The sequence below is a fragment of the Daphnia pulicaria genome, chromosome 1 (assembly GCF_021234035.1).
Source record: "Daphnia pulicaria isolate SC F1-1A chromosome 1, SC_F0-13Bv2, whole genome shotgun sequence".
Classification (NCBI taxonomy): domain Eukaryota; kingdom Metazoa; phylum Arthropoda; class Branchiopoda; order Diplostraca; family Daphniidae; genus Daphnia; species Daphnia pulicaria.
In genome coordinates this window covers 28,246,800-28,264,484 of record NC_060913.1, presented here as the reverse complement: position 1 = coordinate 28,264,484, position 17,685 = coordinate 28,246,800, and the positions used below count along the sequence as shown (strand labels likewise).

At 41.1% G+C, this 17,685-nt stretch overlaps 2 protein-coding genes and 1 long non-coding RNA gene across 3 annotated transcripts; all 3 read left to right on the top strand.

Annotated features, from left to right (window-relative positions):
- The first annotated feature begins 2,642 nt into the window (after window positions 1-2,642).
- LOC124320982 lies at window positions 2,643-3,508 on the top strand. The gene is made up of 2 exons (XM_046783900.1): window positions 2,643-3,282; window positions 3,357-3,508. The coding sequence occupies exons 1-2, from the start codon at window positions 2,892-2,894 to the stop codon at window positions 3,506-3,508; spliced, it is 543 nt and encodes a 180-aa protein (XP_046639856.1). The 5' UTR covers window positions 2,643-2,891.
- Window positions 3,509-7,036: 3,528 nt separating this feature from the next.
- On the top strand, window positions 7,037-8,041 carry LOC124320470. Its single transcript, XR_006913883.1, has 3 exons — window positions 7,037-7,174; window positions 7,252-7,291; window positions 7,361-8,041. It is a non-coding gene; the product is annotated as an uncharacterized LOC124320470 (long non-coding RNA).
- A 3,022-nt stretch (window positions 8,042-11,063) lies between these two features.
- LOC124320383 (rhamnose-binding lectin-like) lies at window positions 11,064-12,228 on the top strand. Its single transcript, XM_046783258.1, has 3 exons — window positions 11,064-11,206; window positions 11,284-11,323; window positions 11,393-12,228. The coding sequence occupies exons 1-3, from the start codon at window positions 11,144-11,146 to the stop codon at window positions 11,983-11,985; spliced, it is 696 nt and encodes a 231-aa protein (XP_046639214.1). The 5' UTR covers window positions 11,064-11,143; the 3' UTR covers window positions 11,986-12,228.
- The last annotated feature ends 5,457 nt before the right edge of the window (window positions 12,229-17,685 follow it).

Below are 17,685 nucleotides of genomic sequence, written 5' to 3'. Positions count from 1 at the left end.
CGCAGTTTTTTACCCTCTTTTTCTATAAATACACTCATCAACGGCCACTATCACACACATAAATGGCGGTAGACGGTACTAAATCTCTGGTACGTATAAATAGCAAAGTCGATTCGTTTTTAAAAACAAGGAGAGAAAATGTGTCCAATTCTTATTGCACAAAAGTCGGACATTACATTCAGGTTTTCAGGGAATGATGAAATTTTTCTCCGACTATGGAACAAAGTAAATTATTTGCGCAATTGCCATTATATCCCCCCAACCCCATATACCTGGCTGGAAGAATGACACCGAAGGAAATTAAAAATACCCATAGTATCAGCATCACGAGTCACCAAGGTTAACGAGGGATGTTGGGGCATTGCTCCTCCAAATTAAATCTCTCAGAGAATCTCTTTACACTCACATTTTGGTGGATATCCAGCCGGGCTCAATCAAAGTCTTGAATTCTTTTTATAACGTTGGCATTTATAACCGTATCATTAAGTGTATATATGTCTCATTTTCTTATATTTGTTCTTTGCCGTTGGGGGTGCGATGACCTATATGACTTCCGGTTTGAACGCAACAGCGCAGCGCAGTCATAGCTATTCCTTTATGGCACTGCGGCGTCGTTTTCAGTCACGGAGAGCTAGAGTCCTATTGTCTTCTAAGAGTAAATAATTATTCTAAAAAAATTTACGGTGATCGTAATCTTAAAACTTCGGTGGCTGTCTGAGTGAATGCGCAATCTGCTGGCGCCAGGTTATACTACCACTACAATAATAATAATACGCAATCCGACGAAAGAATGCGAAAGAATGTTCCGAAAGACATTTGAATGTATATACCTTTTATGATTCTACATCCAAGGCCAAAAAGGTAAAAACAAGGATGACAAGTGAATTTTAAAAAATGAAGAAGAACACCTTAGAAGGGAATGCAAATGGGGACGAGATATAACATAGTCTAAAACATTGATCGATCGAAAATGTCACCACCAAAGGGAAAACCGAAAAACGCGCAGAAGATTCGATTTGGTTAATACACTACTGTATAGCTAGTCTAATACATTTTGCGCTAGCAAGATGTGATAGATTTGCATTTATGGTAAAGCGTTGTTGTTGGGCGGTGGTTCGAATGTCAAGTGATATCAATCTAGATAGGAGCGGGAGAATCCTCGGTATTCTCTTTCTACTTTTCGGCAACAACATAAAAGAATTAAATAAATTTTCAAATTTTTTTTCTAGGCTCTGAGATGAGAGCTCACCTCGTTAGCCTAGGGCAATAAAGGGGTTGAGAGCGGCGAAAGGAAAGAGATGAAGCTCCACCCCCAAGATCGAAATGGACGAAAAAGACGCTAGTTTTCGCCAAAAACCTTAAAATTAGAATAATTAAATCAGACAAACGGGAGATAACACCTCTTTCATTGTTATGCATAGCATAAATCAATACCTCCTCTAAACAATAATGAAAACGGCTTGATGATTCTACATCCAAAAAGGAGTCGTCACGCCTTTTGTGACTTGCGTTAAAAACTAGACGAAAAGAGTGACCGGAAATCTTACTTGGATCTGGCAGGGGAATGCGATGGTAATAACTAACAAATGTAACCCATTTGATCCAACTTGGATAGAATAATTAAACGGTCGTTATTCACAGGAAAACTATTCGCAGGAGCAGCTCAGTTAATAGAGGAATATCAAATAAAATCTCTTTACTGGGTCTAAACAAAGAAAGAGACACAAACAAGAACTTTAAGTCTGCACAGAAGACTGTATAAAATTACAGTCATTGACTCAGTCATTAAAAGGACAGTGTATAGTTGAAAGCTCGTATTACTTCGATTTCAACAACATAAACAAAAGCTGTTTGCTGGATATTCCAAAGTTGATGTGAATGCATAAATATTGTTTGCTATTGTATAATTACGTATCTGTTGTTGTCGTGTGTGCAATATTCATGGGATAATTTCGATGCACATGTACGTCGTCCTCAAAAATTCGACTCTCAGTTATCGGTTTTCCCTGTCTGTCATGAGAATTGACAGCAACAGGTGACTAATAATAACCAAGACCAATAATTAGAATTCTGTCTATACGGCGGTAAATTCTATATATCTTTTCTCCTTCCGGTGATTCTACTGGACGTCAACTCATTGACGATGTATATTTTCAATGGCAAGCATTGCTTTCCCATTTCGTCGCAGTTCTCACGAAATTGACAACACACAACATCCGTCCCCCAAGTTCACGAAATAGCCACCCATTCCATCAAGCTTATAGACAACTGCAGTTTTAACATTTTTCTTTCAACATTTTCTCTGGCGCAATAGCAAGAAAGATTTCAATAAAAAGAAAATCTTTAGTCGTAAAATCTGATCATGAATCAAATCAATTTTAAAAAGACACGCATATAAAAGCCAAGACTCATTACCGGCTAACACTTTTCTCTCGGAGAAAGTATATATATAGTCAAAGAAAGCTTTACCGCGCTCAATTCCAGAAAAAAAATATACTTCTATGGCGATACTATTTTTCTTAAACAAGGTCACCAACATTTATCAATTGGGCAAGTTAATTTGTCTCAATTCCATTGTTTCAAGTGCATCATTTCTAAAATGTCAACTCTTCTATATCGCTCACGGCACATTATCTACACGCCTGTACTGGCTCGGGGGTTTGCCTTGAAATAACCTGCGACGTTTCGCAGTCAGTATTCGTACGCAATCGTCGCAACACTAACGCTCGATCTGCCAACCAGTTAATCATTCTTTTTTTTCCTTACTCTAAATTCTACTAGACCTACATGGAATATAACACAAGACCTGGACTATTTCAAATCTAGACGTTGTTTTTCGTTTGCTCTCTTTTCTTAACATTGTGTCCATTCAGAATAATCAACCGCGGAGAATGTCGAAGAAAATCTTCACTACCATTGCTTTGGCACTGCTCCCCTTGGTTTTGTTGATGTGGCTGTCATCTCATCAATCGTCATCTAGTCCCCAGCTGATAACTGCGCCTACTTCTGCCTACAGTCAATTAGTTACAACAACCAGCACTTATTCGACTAGCGCCATCGACGGACACCCGGAAGCTGAATCCATGTCAGCCGAGGAGATCTTCCGCTATTTGCACTGGACCAACAGCACGTCGTGTCAATTCGCTGTTGATTTCGGTTTCATGATATACGGTGCTGCAGGCCTATTTGCACCGGACGGCCACAAAGCTGTCTGTCTCGACAAATCCATCGCTCCCGTCTACAATAATTGTCTCGTCTACTCGTTTGGCATCAACAATCTGTGTGAGTCAAAACCTACGCACTTTTTTCTATTTATTGAAATATTTGGCTGACAAGAACTTGAAAAATGTCTACAGGGTCGTTCGATGAATCCATGGAAAAGTTCGGATGCCAAGTCTATTCTTTCGATCCATCTATGGGAGTGAAAGATTACATTCGGACTGAGAAAATCCATTTCTACAACATCGGCCTGTCCGGAGTGGATGGATTGCATCCCACCAAGGGATGAAATATGAAAACGGCCTGGTCCATCTATGACATGTTGGCGAATAGTCATGGGTCCTCAACGGTAATCGATTTTCTGAAAATGGACATCGAGTTATCCGAATGGGAAGCTATTCCTCAAATGCTACGAAGCAGTTTCCTTAGCGACAAGGTCAAACAACTGGCTGTCGAGATTCACTTTGATGCTGGCGACTCTTTGGAAACTCTATGGCGATATGTCCACATCCTGCAAGACCTCTAGGCCATGACTGGAACTGAGCGAGCTGGAAAATTTATTCGATTCAGTTCGCGGCCCAATCCTTGGTGCCAGAAACCAATTTCTATTTTAAACGGGAAAGAGGAATATTTCGCGATGGAATTGGCGTGGTACAACTCAAAGTACTACTCATTTTAGCACCCAATCAGCAGTTGATGCCCCAAATAAAATTGCCCATGGACTTGATTATTCGTGGATTTGATGTCAATTTCAAGCAAGAACAATGCTTACTATCTATTCCTAAATAAACTGTTCTGCATTTACGGGTTCCTTTGTCAGCTAAGGAAAATTTCTTACACGACATGGGAAAAAAACATGACGGGGAAATCGACTGAAGCATTTTTTAGCCTGTATGGACGACGGTTGACACAAGGAGAATTTATTCACCATTCAATAGTAATAAAGTGAATGAATCCCTTCTAACAACATTTGAAACCACATTTGCTTGGATAAAAGGCAAAGGAGTGAGTTTTAAGCAGAAGCATAGAGCCCTGAAAAAGAATAAAAACATAAATATTGATGAGCGATAAATACACTTAAACATATTCAACAGACAAATACCTGAAGTGAAATTTTCTAAATCTTTGATCTGAATCCCAGCCTGTTAGAGATCATGACTGATTTTGTGTTACTCGTGAGACATAGACATCCATCAAAATAATTTCTTTTGATAAGGAATCCTATTTGAAGAAAACGAATTTAAATTCTGCCGCTAAGCTGCAACGCTGCCGAATTTCAGAAAGTTGTATCGAATTGTACCATACACTTTGAGTCATCTAGCGTGTAAAATTGCAAACAAATTGAATATAGGGGAGAAAGTGGCTATTTGGCAGCTGGGGTAAGTTGGTATTTTTCTAGTTAGACCCTTTACAGACCAAAACAAATCAAGATTTTTACACCAAATATGAAAGACAACACCCAGATTGCTCATAAAAAATTTCAAAGGTATACGACTTCCCCGACAGGAGTTATAGCAAAAATAAAAAAAAAACGGCAAAAAGTTTTTTTTTTTGGCCTCTTAGGAGTCTTAGCACTCTTTATTTTTCTCATAGTATAAAACTCGAAGAGTGTCAGAAAACCAAAGAAAAAAAGAATGCGCGGAATAAAATCGTCTATTCCTTAGTCGGCAGCGTATTCAGGTCTTTCATTTGCTGGGATGCAAATTGTGTTATATTTTCTTTTCTTATTTCGCAATTTTCAATTAAATCATTAAAAGTTGATTGGTGTAACGGAGGGACTGAGGAATCATTTTCGTGCGAAGGAGAATCCAATGTCCTGTTCCGGTGGAAAAGGCATCGTCGTCGATTTTGCTAATTACGGCCGTACGTCACACGACATGCATCTGCATCTATAATGAATAAATTGATGTAATCAATGACTGCTACACCCCGTCGCATACCGAAATTATTAGCGGACGCTGCAACGGCCAAGCTAGCTGCATTGTGATAGCATCCAACGATTTTTTCGGTGATACCTGCCCTAATGTTTACAAATATTTACAAGTAAAGTATCGCTGCGTTTAAAACAATACTGAATACTGGAAATCAAAATATTTCAATTTGGTTTTATGATGAAAATGTTTTTTAAATGATTGGCTTTTTTAAAGGCGGCTTATACGGCAGCAACTAGGAATTCTAATTAAACTTACACACAAAAAATGTAGCCTATTTGATTATGTAAATGAGCAAAAATGGATCAGTAACTACCTACGTCGAACTCGAACGGTAATGATGCAAATAAAAAGTGGTCTTACAGATGTTCAGAGTATAGACCAAAGGCATTAGTTCAAACATATTCTTAGCCTGCCCTGCTCTGTGAAGTATGTCCAACAGGTCCCAGCAAGTATTGACAGCTCAAATATTGTTACCCGAAACAGATTAGCATATGGCGTCTATAACGATAAACAGCGAATATCGATTGCAACTGTGCTGCGTATTCTATAACAGAATGCGAGGTCTCTGGTCCAGTGGTGTTTTCACTGAACCTGCACAGGTGTTGTTCGTAATTGAAATCGAATGTGCTTTTCCGAACGCACTTGTTGGTAGGTAGGATAATTTGTTTTCCATGACTAAAGCCCTATGGGAGAGGGGGGCTAGTTGGCAGGTGGGATAAGTTGGCATTTTTCTAGTTAGACCCCTTACAGACCAAAAAAAATCAAGCCTTTTACACCAAATATGAAAGACAACACACAGATTGCTCACAAACAAGATTATCAGAGACAAAATTTCAAAAGTATACGACTTCCCTAACAGGAGTTATAGTAAAAAAAAAAAACGGCAAAAAGTTTTTTTTGGGCCTCTCAGCACTCTTTATTTTCTCATAGTATAAAACTCTAAGAGTGTCAGAAAACCAAGGAAAAAAAGAATTCATGTTTGTCTTATTTTTAAAAGAAACCCGACATTTCTACATTAAAAAGTTATTTAGTTATCAATTTATTTGTTCGAAAAGCACCCTGTGGGGTTAGTTGTCAGAAATTTTGAGGGGCATGTTGTCATACGGATTTCTCACCAGATGTTGAGTTGAAAGTTTTCAAAATTCGACCTAGAAATTTTGGATTAATGGAGAATCGTCATCTGCCAACTTACCCCGTAGGTGAGGCAAGTTGGCAGACTTTTTTTTCAGTTTTTCTCAATTTCACAATTTCGTGTAAATGAATATTCTAAACAAATACGATCAATTGAAAGATAATTGAAATCTGAATTTGATTTATTCATTCAATTTGCAAAACGTGTGGTCAAAAAATTCAAATAAATTCACAAAAAATTACCCTGTCAACTAGCCCCCCTCTCCCCTACTTCGTCTGAAAATTTGTGACCGAAACTTATGTAGGATTCGAATATGGTAATAAATTTATGTTAGGTCATGAGAATTAGAAAAAATTGGAGCAATAACTACTACCTATGTCGAACTCGAACGATATAGATGCAAATAAAAAGTGGTCGAACAGATGTACAGAGTAAACCAATTGCATTAGCATAGCATTCAAACCAAACATATTCTTAGTCTGCCCTGCTCTGTGAAGCCTATGTCCAACAGGTCCCAGCAAGTATTGACTGCTCAAATATTGTTACCCGAAACAGATTAGCATATGGCATCTTTAACTGTAAACAGCGAATATAGCGGAATATAGATTGCAACTGTGCAGCGTATTCTATAACAAATTGCAAGGTCTCTGGTGTAGTGGTGTTTACACTGAACCTGCACAGGTGTTGTTCGTAATTGACATCGAATGTGCTACTCCGAACGCACTGCCCATCAGCCCTATATAATCGTGTGTGATTTGTTGTGGTAACTCGTTATCCCACTACAAATTATCGTAACTTCAACAGCACATCGGGAACGTAGCCGAAAATGATTCGAGCAGATCCGCTTCACTTTATTTGTTTTATTCTAGTCAGTTCTCTCGGCCTTCTGGTAAGTAATCACATTTTTTTGTAGAACTGCAACTTAACAAATTATAAACCCCAACAATAACCCAAATTCGTATTTAGCAACAAGTTGCAAGCCAGACAGCGCTCCAATCTGATCGAGGTAATTTTGATTAAGTTTTAATTCGATATTTCAGGAAGAAATTAAATACTACAATCTTAATGTAAGCAGAGATCTACGAATCATTCACCTGTGAATAGAAAACCAAAGATTTAATCTGCCCCGATGGACAAGGCATTGTAATTGATTTTGCCAACTACGGGCGTACAACCCACCCAGTTTGCGTGATGGACCCGGTGCGTGACGGACCCAATACTTGTAGCAACCCGTCTCACACGAGCGTCGTCGCGTCATTCTGTAATGGTCAGTCGAATTGCGTCGTCCCCGCTACCAATTTATTTTTTGGTGACCCATGTCCTACCATTGTCAAATATTTGCAAATCAACTACTACTGCGAGACTTTGATCCCATCCGCGATCAAAGAATCGTTTACTTGCGAGTGGCAATCCAAAACGTTGACTTGCCCCAGCGGCCAAAGCATCATCGTCGATTACGCCAACTACGGCCGTACAACCCACCCAGTTTGCGTGATGGACCCGGTGCGTGACGGACCCAATACTTGTAGCAACCCGTCTCACACGAGCGTCGTCGCGTCACACTGCGACGGCAAGTCGAATTGCGTTGTCCCCGCTACCAATTTTGTTTTTGGTGACCCATGTCCTACCATTGTCAAATATTTGCAAATCCAATATCACTGTGCTTGAATTTGAGAGGAAATGGAACGGCTTATTATAGTGAAAACTATACAAGGGAATTTTATTATGATATTGGTGGAAATAAACGCCATATAGATATTTGGTTTGTGAGTGACACATCAATCTGTCGTCAAATGAAATATTTTTTGATCTTGAAACAGTTGCGGTCCATTTCTGTCGGGTAGGATGGTCGCACCAAAAAGATACGGAAGTCAGCATATAAAAAGGAAAGTTATGGACTCGCTATGCCTTGATATACCTGTGGATCCGGTTATTACTTATTAGTTATTCTACCTGTGTTCTTTTTTTCGGCAATCCGTCAAGATGTTAGGTATGTTAGTCGATTTCCAAATATATCCATCAGGTTTTTCTTCTTTTATCATTCAAGTTCAGATAACAAAAAACAATATTAGATAACCACGTATGAAACACGCGTCATCCGCGTTTTCACTTTCCTATCAATTTTTAGGAACTAAGTAAGGAGAGTGCGATGTTTAGTCTTTTGGTTGAAATAAGTTTATTAAAGCACTGAGCAAATACACAAGAGGGAGAACTGAGAGGGAGTATATAGAGGGAGAATGGCTGCTACTGGTAGAGACTGAGGAGGCGAACGGAGGCGAACGGAGGCGAATTCAGGTCGACGACCGGCGACTGGATCTGGACAGCTGAGGAAGCAACTGGTTGATGACTATATGGCGGCTCGACTGGCTGTCGACTGGTTAAGAGCGTGTGACCGACTGGTTACTCTTCTGCTATACCGCTGAAGATGTTGTCCAAGTAGGGGGATTATAATAGATACTAGTTTCGTCATTGTTGTAATTTGGAGATAGCTCCAAATTACACGGTGATTCCCGTAGATTGGACAAAGGAAAAGGTATCCCGAAAGGTACTTGGTAAAATACATTACAGGTGACCTAGAAAATAATTGATTTCAATCTAAATGCGCGGAATCAAATCGTCTATTCCTTAGTCGACAGCGTATTCAGGTCTTTCATTTGCTGGTATGCAAGTTGTGTTATATTTTCTTTTCTTATTTCGCAATTTTCAATTAAATTATTAAAAGTTGATTGGTGTAACGGAGGGACTGAGGAATCATTTTCGTGCGAAGGAGAATCCAATGTCCTGTTCCGGTGGAAAAGGCATCGTCGTCGATTTTGCTAATTACGGCCGTACGTCACACCACATGCATCTGCATCTATAATGAATAAATTGATGTAATCAATGACTGCTACACCCCGTCGCATACCGAAATTATTAGCGGACGCTGCAACGGCCAAGCTAGCTGCATTGTGATAGCATCCAACGATTTTTTCGGTGATACCTGCCCTAATGTTTACAAATATTTACAAGTAAAGTATCGCTGCGTTTAAACCAATACTGAATACTGGAAATCAAAAATATTTCAATTTGGTTTTATGATGAAAACGTTTTTTAAATGATTGGCTTTTTTAAAGGCGGCTTATACGGCAGCAACTAGGAATTCTAATTAAACTTACACACAAAAAATGTAGCCTATTTGATTATGTAAATGAGCAAAAATGGATCAATAACTACCTACGTCGAACTCGAACGGTAATGATGCAAATAAAAAGTGGTCTTACAGATGTTCAGAGTATAGACCAAAGGCATTAGTTCAAACATATTCTTAGCCTGCCCTGCTCTGTGAAGTATGTCCAACAGGTCCCAGCAAGTATTGACAGCTCAAATATTGTTACCCGAAACAGATTAGCATATGGCGTCTATAACGATAAACAGCGAATATCGATTGCAACTGTGCTGCGTATTCTATAACAGAATGCGAGGTCTCTGGTCCAGTGGTGTTTTCACTGAACCTGCACAGGTGTTGTTCGTAATTGAAATCGAATGTGCTTTTCCGAACGCACTTGTTGGTAGGTAGGATAATTTGTTTTCCATGACTAAAGCCCTATGGGAGAGGGGGGCTAGTTGGCAGGTGGGATAAGTTGGCATTTTTCTAGTTAGACCCCTTACAGACCAAAAAAAATCAAGCCTTTTACACCAAATATGAAAGACAACACACAGATTGCTCACAAACAAGATTATCAGAGACAAAATTTCAAAAGTATACGACTTCCCTAACAGGAGTTATAGTAAAAAAAAAAAAACGGCAAAAAGTTTTTTTTGGGCCTCTCAGCACTCTTTATTTTCTCATAGTATAAAACTCTAAGAGTGTCAGAAAACCAAGGAAAAAAAGAATTCATGTTTGTCTTATTTTTAAAAGAAACCCGACATTTCTACATTAAAAAGTTATTTAGTTATCAATTTATTTGTTCGAAAAGCACCCTGTGGGGTTAGTTGTCAGAAATTTTGAGGGGCATGTTGTCATACGGATTTCTCACCAGATGTTGAGTTGAAAGTTTTCAAAATTCGAACTAGAAATTTTGGATTAATGGAGAATCGTCATCTGCCAACTTACCCCGTAGGTGAGGCAAGTTGGCAGACTTTTTTTCAGTTTTTCTCAATTTCACAATTTCGTGTAAATGAATATTCTAAACAAATACGATCAATTGAAAGATAATTAAAATCTGAATTTGATTTATTCATTCAATTTGCAAAACGTGTGGTCAAAAAATTCAAATAAATTCACAAAAAGTGACACTGTCAACTAGCCCCCCTCTCCCCTACTTCGTCTGAAAATTTGTGACCGAAACTTATGTAGGATTCGAATATGGTAATAAATTTATGTTAGGTCATGAGAATTAGAAAAAATTGGAGCAATAACTACTACCTATGTCGAACTCGAACGATATAGATGCAAATAAAAAGTGGTCGAACAGATGTACAGAGTAAACCAATTGCATTAGCATAGCATTCAAAACAAACATATTCTTAGTCTGCCCTGCTCTGTGAAGCCTATGTCCAACAGGTCCCAGCAAGTATTGACAGCTCAAATATTGTTACCCGAAACAGATTAGCATATGGCATCTTTAACAGTAAACAGCGAATATAGCGGAATATAGATTGCAACTGTGGAGCGTATTCTATAACAAATTGCAAGGTCTCTGGTGTAGTGGTGTTTACACTGAACCTGCACAGGTGTTGTTCGTAATTGAAATCGAATGTGCTTCTCCGAACGCACTGCCCATCAGCCCTATATAATCGTGTGAGATTCGTTGTGGTAACTCGTTATTCCACTACAAATTATCGTAACTTCAACAGCACATCGGGAACGTAGCCGAAAATGATTCGAGCAGATCCGCTTCACTTTATTTGTTTTATTCTAGTCAGTTCTCTCGGCCTTCTGGTAAGTAATCGCATTTTTTTGTAGAACTGCAACCTTACAAATTATAAACCCCAACAATAACCCAAATTCGTATTTAGCAACAAGTTGCAAGCCAGACAGCGCTCCAATCTGATCGAGGTAATTTTGATTAAGTTTTAATTCGATATTTCAGGAAGAAATTAAATACTACAATCTTAATGTAAGCAGAGATCTACGAATCATTCACCTGTGAATGGAAAACCAAAACTTTAACCTGCCCCGATGGACAAGGCATTTTAATTGATTTTGCCAACTACGGGCGTACAACCCACCCAGTTTGCGTGATGGACCCGGTGCGTGACGCACCCAATAATTGTAGCACCCCGAATCACACGAACTTAGTCGCGTCATTCTGTAATGGTATGTCGAATTGCGTCGTCCCCGCTACCAATGAATTTTTTGGTGACCCATGTCGTACCATTGTCAAATATTTGCAAATCAACTACCACTGCGAGACTTTGATCCCATCTGCGATCAAAGAATCGTTTACTTGCGAGTGGCAATCCAAAACGTTGACTTGCCCCAGCGGCCAAATCATCATCGTCGATTACGCCAACTACGGCCGTACAACCCACCCAGTTTGCGTGATGGACCCGGTGCGTGACGGACCCAATACTTGTGGCAACCCGTCTCACACGAGCGTCGTCGCGTCATTATGCATCGGCCAGTCGAATTGCGTTGTCCCCGCTACCAATTTTGTTTTTGGTGACCCATGTCCTACCATTGTCAAATATTTGCAAATCCAATATCACTGTGCTTGAATTTGAAAGGAAATGGAACGGCTTATTATAGTGAAAACTATACAAGGGAATTTTATTAGGATATTGGTGGAAATAAACGCCATAGATATTTGGTTTGTTAGTGACACATCAATCTGTCGTAAAATGAAATATTTTTTGATCTTGAAACAGTTGCGGTCCATTTCTGTCGGGTAGGATGGTCGCACCAAACAGATACGGAAGTCACAGCATATGAAAAGGAAAAGTTATGGACTCGCTATCCCTTGATATATCTGTTCTGGATCCGGTTATTAGGGGAGAAGTGTACTAATTTTCGTTTTTTTTGTTTTTGAGCCACTTCTTTATTTTTCAATATGTTTTATCCCCGCTAGGCTTAAAAAAAAGAAAAAATTAGCTATAAAAAGCGTATTTTAAGTTTCTGACAATTTGCTTTTTTTGAAACCAAAAGCGCTTTGAAAATGAAGGAGGGTGGGTCGAGTCGGGGGGCAACATGCTTATGTACGCGGGGTAGGATGGCCCATGTTATTCTTACAAAAGAACACCTGGCGATGGCGTCATCAACTAAATTTTCCGAAAAATTTTCCCTCCCATCTCTAACCCAGCAACACAAGTTGTCCCGAGAAAAGGTTTCTTTGTTATTATTGCGTTTTCAAGCAATAATTTTGTTAATAAAATTAATAAAAATTGGTTTCTGAAAGAGGAAAGAATTTCCTTTCAGAAACCTATTTTATATAAGTTTTAAGTTAACTGGGGAAGTCCACAAAAGAAAAAAAGAAAACGAAATGGACGACACGATTTAAGGACCAAAACATTATTTTAGTTGTTGTTTCCATACTACATGGACTATTTCCGTAATTTTTTTTAAAAGATGCGCATTATAATCATGCGCTGGGTGCCAAGTTACCCACTACCTTAATTGCCCCGTTCTCCACTATACGATATGGAAAAAAATATGACGGGGAAATCGACTGAAGCATTTTATAGCCTGTATGGGCGACGGTTCTGAACCAGTCGATCAGCCAGTCAATCAATTGCCACAATGAGGAGTGCAAGATCATGTTTGTCCCCCTTAACAAGAGGTACAAGTATTGCCCAAATTCTAGAGATAGAGCAAAAGTAACTCCCAAGTCAGGTGGCGTCAAACGTGCTGCCAATGTAATTTACCCTCTGTCTGATACAACTCGCCCGAAACACTCTAAGGGAGAAGAGTTGGCGTTTGCTTTCAACGAAAAGTTCGGTCTTGACATAGAGGACCTCATGGTCATGGAGAGAGACGATCAAATTGAGGTGTTTAGAACTCTCATCAGCAATCTCCGTGAAAATGATTCCAAAGTTGATGAGAGTATGTCCCGGCTTAGAGAAAAGATTAGTGACTTAGAGAGCGAGCTGTCCATTGCCAGGAACTCTCATCCATTGTTATCCGATATGGAAAAAGAACTCGTGCGTGTCAAACTTGCTCTCGCCGATAAAGACATTAAGCTTTTTGAACTCACTGCGGGTGCATCAAGCCGAGTCCCAAGTCACGTCCCATCGCCCTCTGCTCAGTTAAATAACGTCAATCAGTCCTCGTCAATTGCGTCTGGCCCGTTGGCTGCGCCTCCGATTAGAAAACCTTCTGCTATCATACCGGTAAAACCATTTTTGATCGCTAGAGTCAGGGATACGATCTCCGTTAAATCGATCACGGAAAGTTCTGTGGATAGCTTTCTCGGTCTAGAGGAGGATAAAGGGGGACCTGTCGTACAACAGTTGATCTGACACAGCGGAAACTCAGTAAAGTTAATCTTTAGGGACGAAGCTAACCGTGACAAAGCCCAAGATCTCCTGGACTGTCCGGCAGCAGAAAAGGTCTTTCAGAATGTACATGCCCCGGTGAAATTCTACCCGGCCATTCTCAGGCTGAACGGTGTGTCCGGGCTTAGTATGATTAGAGAAGATGGATCAATCAGCAGCGCCGAGTTATCTAATGCTTGAACCAAGCAACGTTGCAATCTCATAAACAAGCTAAATTCCGAGAATCCATTACTGAAAGGTAGAATTGCTAGTGTCAGAATCCTTTTCAATCGCGCCGACTTCTCGTTAGTCAGATTAAGCTTACTCTGCAAAGATACCCGCGATCGTTATCTGGAACAGGGACGCTTAAAATTAGACAATTTGTCACATGCCGTCATTGAAGTAGACTACAATAAAGAGGTCAGATTCTGCAATCGATGCCAAGGCTATGGGCACTTAGCCAGGTTTTGTACCAATCCAGTTACATGTGGTAAATGCAGCAGAGCGCATGCCACGCAGTCTTGCAATGTCTCCCACCCAAGCCTAAAATGCACTTCTTGTTCCCTGAATCATGCAGCTGGTTCTTATGTGTGTGCGGCTCATAAAATTTCGGTTGCGAACTTCGTAAAATACAACACATCTAACCAACTATGAGCCGCCCCAATTCCTCTTTACGTAACCAGACTCAACCAATATTCAAGTGTCTTCAAATTTCATAGAAACCTCCGGCATTCTAAGCTAGCCACTGCCTCCATCTCTGAGGTTATCCTAGAGAACAGTGTCGATGTTATTTTGATTCAAGAGCCTTATGCGCTCTTCACACCCACACCCACTCTGTCTGATATTCCCCAGGGTTACGTAGCGTTCCACTCTCTTGGCTCCGACCATGCTTATGGTGCGGCCATATTGGTGAAACTTTTTTTGGCTACTTCTTGTCGTGCAGTGTCAAGATGTGTTAGTAATCACATTGCAGTGGTTGACCTGCATTCGTCTAAAGGTTCTGTCCGCTTCATCTCGGTCTATCTCCGTCCATCTATCCCTGATTTCATGGCTGCTCTGCAAATTGAATTGACCCCTTTGATTACACCACTCACGGTGTTGTCTGCCGACTCCAACGCCAAGAACAGACTCTGGAACTCTCCGGCAACTGATCAGAAAGGCGTTGCGTTCGAGTTATTCTTGTCTGAAGCTAGCTTAAGATTAGCCAATTGCAGCTTAGCGGAGCTGAATTTCGTTCCAGGTGGCACTACGTTCATGGACATAACGGCCATAGGTGGCAATATTGGTCTGTCTCGTTGGTTTTTTCCATCCATCCCCTCGTTCTCCGACCACCCTTTCATATATTTTGAGATCGGTCGTCCTTCTGTCACTCCGATTAGATCTTTTGGTAGTCGGTCTCCGAGAATCCCTCACATTTCTTGTATCAACACGGCGGAATTGCGCCTAAAAGTGGCAGCTACAATTGGTAGAATAGTGATACCGTTAGTAGCTTCGGAGCAGCAGATAGATTCCTTAGTGACCGAATTGACAGACGTCGTTTTTGTGGTAGCGTGCGAATCAAGGAGCAACCAACGCTCGCGTCAGTCGCGGGGTATGCCTTGGTGGAACCAGGAGCTATGCGCTCTGAGACATACGGCCAGACAGGCCTTCAAAGGCTGGTCTGCCTTGAGAACAGAGGGAAACAGGGCCATTTTTTCTGCCTCTAGGGCTATTTATCAGAGAGAGTTCCGACGCGCCAAGAGAGCTTCTTGGAATCTCTTATGCAAAGCCAACCTTGACAGTAACGATCTTCATTCTGCTCTAAAAGTATTGTCGAGTAAAACTCAGGGCATAAGTCTCCCGAGCGCTCTAGTTGTAAATGGCTCGACGGTGAGCGATGCGAACTTGATTCTAAAGCAGTGTGCTTTGCACTTCTTTCCGACAGAGCCCTTGTCCCTTCCATCTCACCTACTGGTGGAGTACTTTGTTGACGACGTAGTTTCGGTCCCCTCCGTAATTCAAGGCCCTCCTATCACTGTGGAAGAACTGGACGCCGCATTAGATTCAATCAACTACAAAGCGGCCCCCGGATCCGATGATCTGTCGGCTGCTATTATCAAGGAATGTTTCCCTGTCTTAAAGACTAATTTACTCTTTATTGTAAGAGAATGCGTTCGTCTTCAGTTCCTTCCCCAGGCCTGGAAAACTTCTAAAGTCCTCATAATTGGTAAGCCAAACAAACCATCGTACGATGCTCTAGGCAGTTTTCGCCCCATTAGTCTAGTGAACAATCTTGCTAAGGTGCTCGAAAAGATAATTCTGAATAGGCTTCAATGGCATTCATCGTCAGCCAACTGGCTTAGTCCCAACCAGCATGGTTTTACTTCTGGAAGGTCAACAGAATCGGCAGGTCATGCTCTCGTAACGTTTTGTGAAGCAGGTATGCTCAGCAAGCGTACCACTGCTTCCGCCTTTTTAGATATAAAAAGCGCTTTTAACGCTGCCTGGCACCCTGCAATTCTAGTGGCTCTTGCCCGGCGCGAGTGTCCAACTTACCTGGTCAAACTTGTGTCTTCCTTTCTATAAAACAGACTGGCTCTTCTCTCCCATAGCGGGTCATCAGCCAGCGTTATTATTAATTTAGGCTGCCCTCAGGGTGGATCTCCTATTCTGTGGTCCGTCCTTATTGACGACGTCTTGAGACTAAACTTTGATTTTCCGTTCGCCATAGTAGGCTTTGCAGATGACCTCACCTTAGCCACATCGCACAAAGATCCAGCTATAGCGACTCACAACCTCCAACTTATGTGTAATCAAGTCCTCAACTGGTACGTACAAAACAAAATGTCATTGAGTGCTCCAAAATCGGTGTTCATGTTAATATCTAACAAATCTGTTGATTGGTCTGATCTTCATCTCTTTATTAACGAAACTCGTATAGGCCCCTCCCTCTTCACGGTTTTCCTTGGTTTGACTCTCGATGCACGTTTAAAGTGGTCGCTACATGTAGCAAGGAAAATTGCGGCCGCAAAAAAGGCTTTTTTCTCATTGAGGTCATACCTCAGGGCAACATGGGGATACGATGACAGGCGACTCCGATACCTATACCTCTCTGCAGTCGAACCCATTCTTCTGTATGGGTGCTCCCTATGGGCCCCTTTTCTGGCCACTAAAAAAGGAGTGAAATGTGTACGCTCATTCCAAAGAGTGTTTGCAATAGCCAGAACCAAATCTTTGGAAACTACCTCTACTGATGCCCTGTTGGTCCTTGCCAATGTGGACCTAATTGATTTTACGGTGATGAAAACTGCGTACCTCCTTCTCTCGACTAGTAATTATGCGAACTTCTCGTGCTCCACTAAAAAATGGCCGGGCAAATACTTTCCAGACGTTTTGTTACTGCCGACGCCGGGAGGCTATAGTCTTCCTCCTCTCCCTCCTATATGGCCACCTTGGGTTTGTCTTCACAAGCCAATTCAGCTCGAACAGGGATGTTCTCTCCTTCCAGCCTCAGCCCAGGTTATACGCATCTTTGTTACAACAGCCCGATCTGCTGGCATTCCTCGGTTTGCTATTCTCTCTGCTAATCACAAGAATGTTGTTGACCTTGACTCTGGTGCTCTCCCTGTCTCCACAAGTGATAATATGACAAACCTATTCGCTATGAATCGGGCCCTTGTGCTCACTGCTCGAGCGCTACAGTCACATGAACATGTGGAAATCATCTCTCCTTCTACTAAACTGCTTAGTTTTCTTATTCTAGGCAAACTAGTCTCTAGCCTTCAGCTAAACTGTCTGGATTCCATGGTCCCAATTCGCCACAATACATCGTTTTACGTAGCTCAGGACCTCTCGTCATCGAACGGTCTTCGCCTGACTCGGGTGATCTGTGAATCCTCAGATATACGTCACCCCGTTATTGAGTTGCGTCAGCCAAAAGAGGTAGCTGGTGCGGTAGCGTCCATGCTC

Coding starts and splice junctions, on each gene's coding strand:
- LOC124320982 (XM_046783900.1), top strand. CDS start 2,892: ATGTCGAAGAAAATCTTCACTACCATTGCTTTGGCACTGCTCCCCTTG. Junction 3,283..3,356: donor GTTTGGCATCAACAATCTGT/GTGAGTCAAAAC, acceptor AAATGTCTACAG/GGTCGTTCGATGAATCCATG.
- LOC124320383 (XM_046783258.1), top strand. CDS start 11,144: ATGATTCGAGCAGATCCGCTTCACTTTATTTGTTTTATTCTAGTCAGT. Junction 11,207..11,283: donor TCAGTTCTCTCGGCCTTCTG/GTAAGTAATCGC, acceptor ATTCGTATTTAG/CAACAAGTTGCAAGCCAGAC. Junction 11,324..11,392: donor AGCGCTCCAATCTGATCGAG/GTAATTTTGATT, acceptor TAATGTAAGCAG/AGATCTACGAATCATTCACC.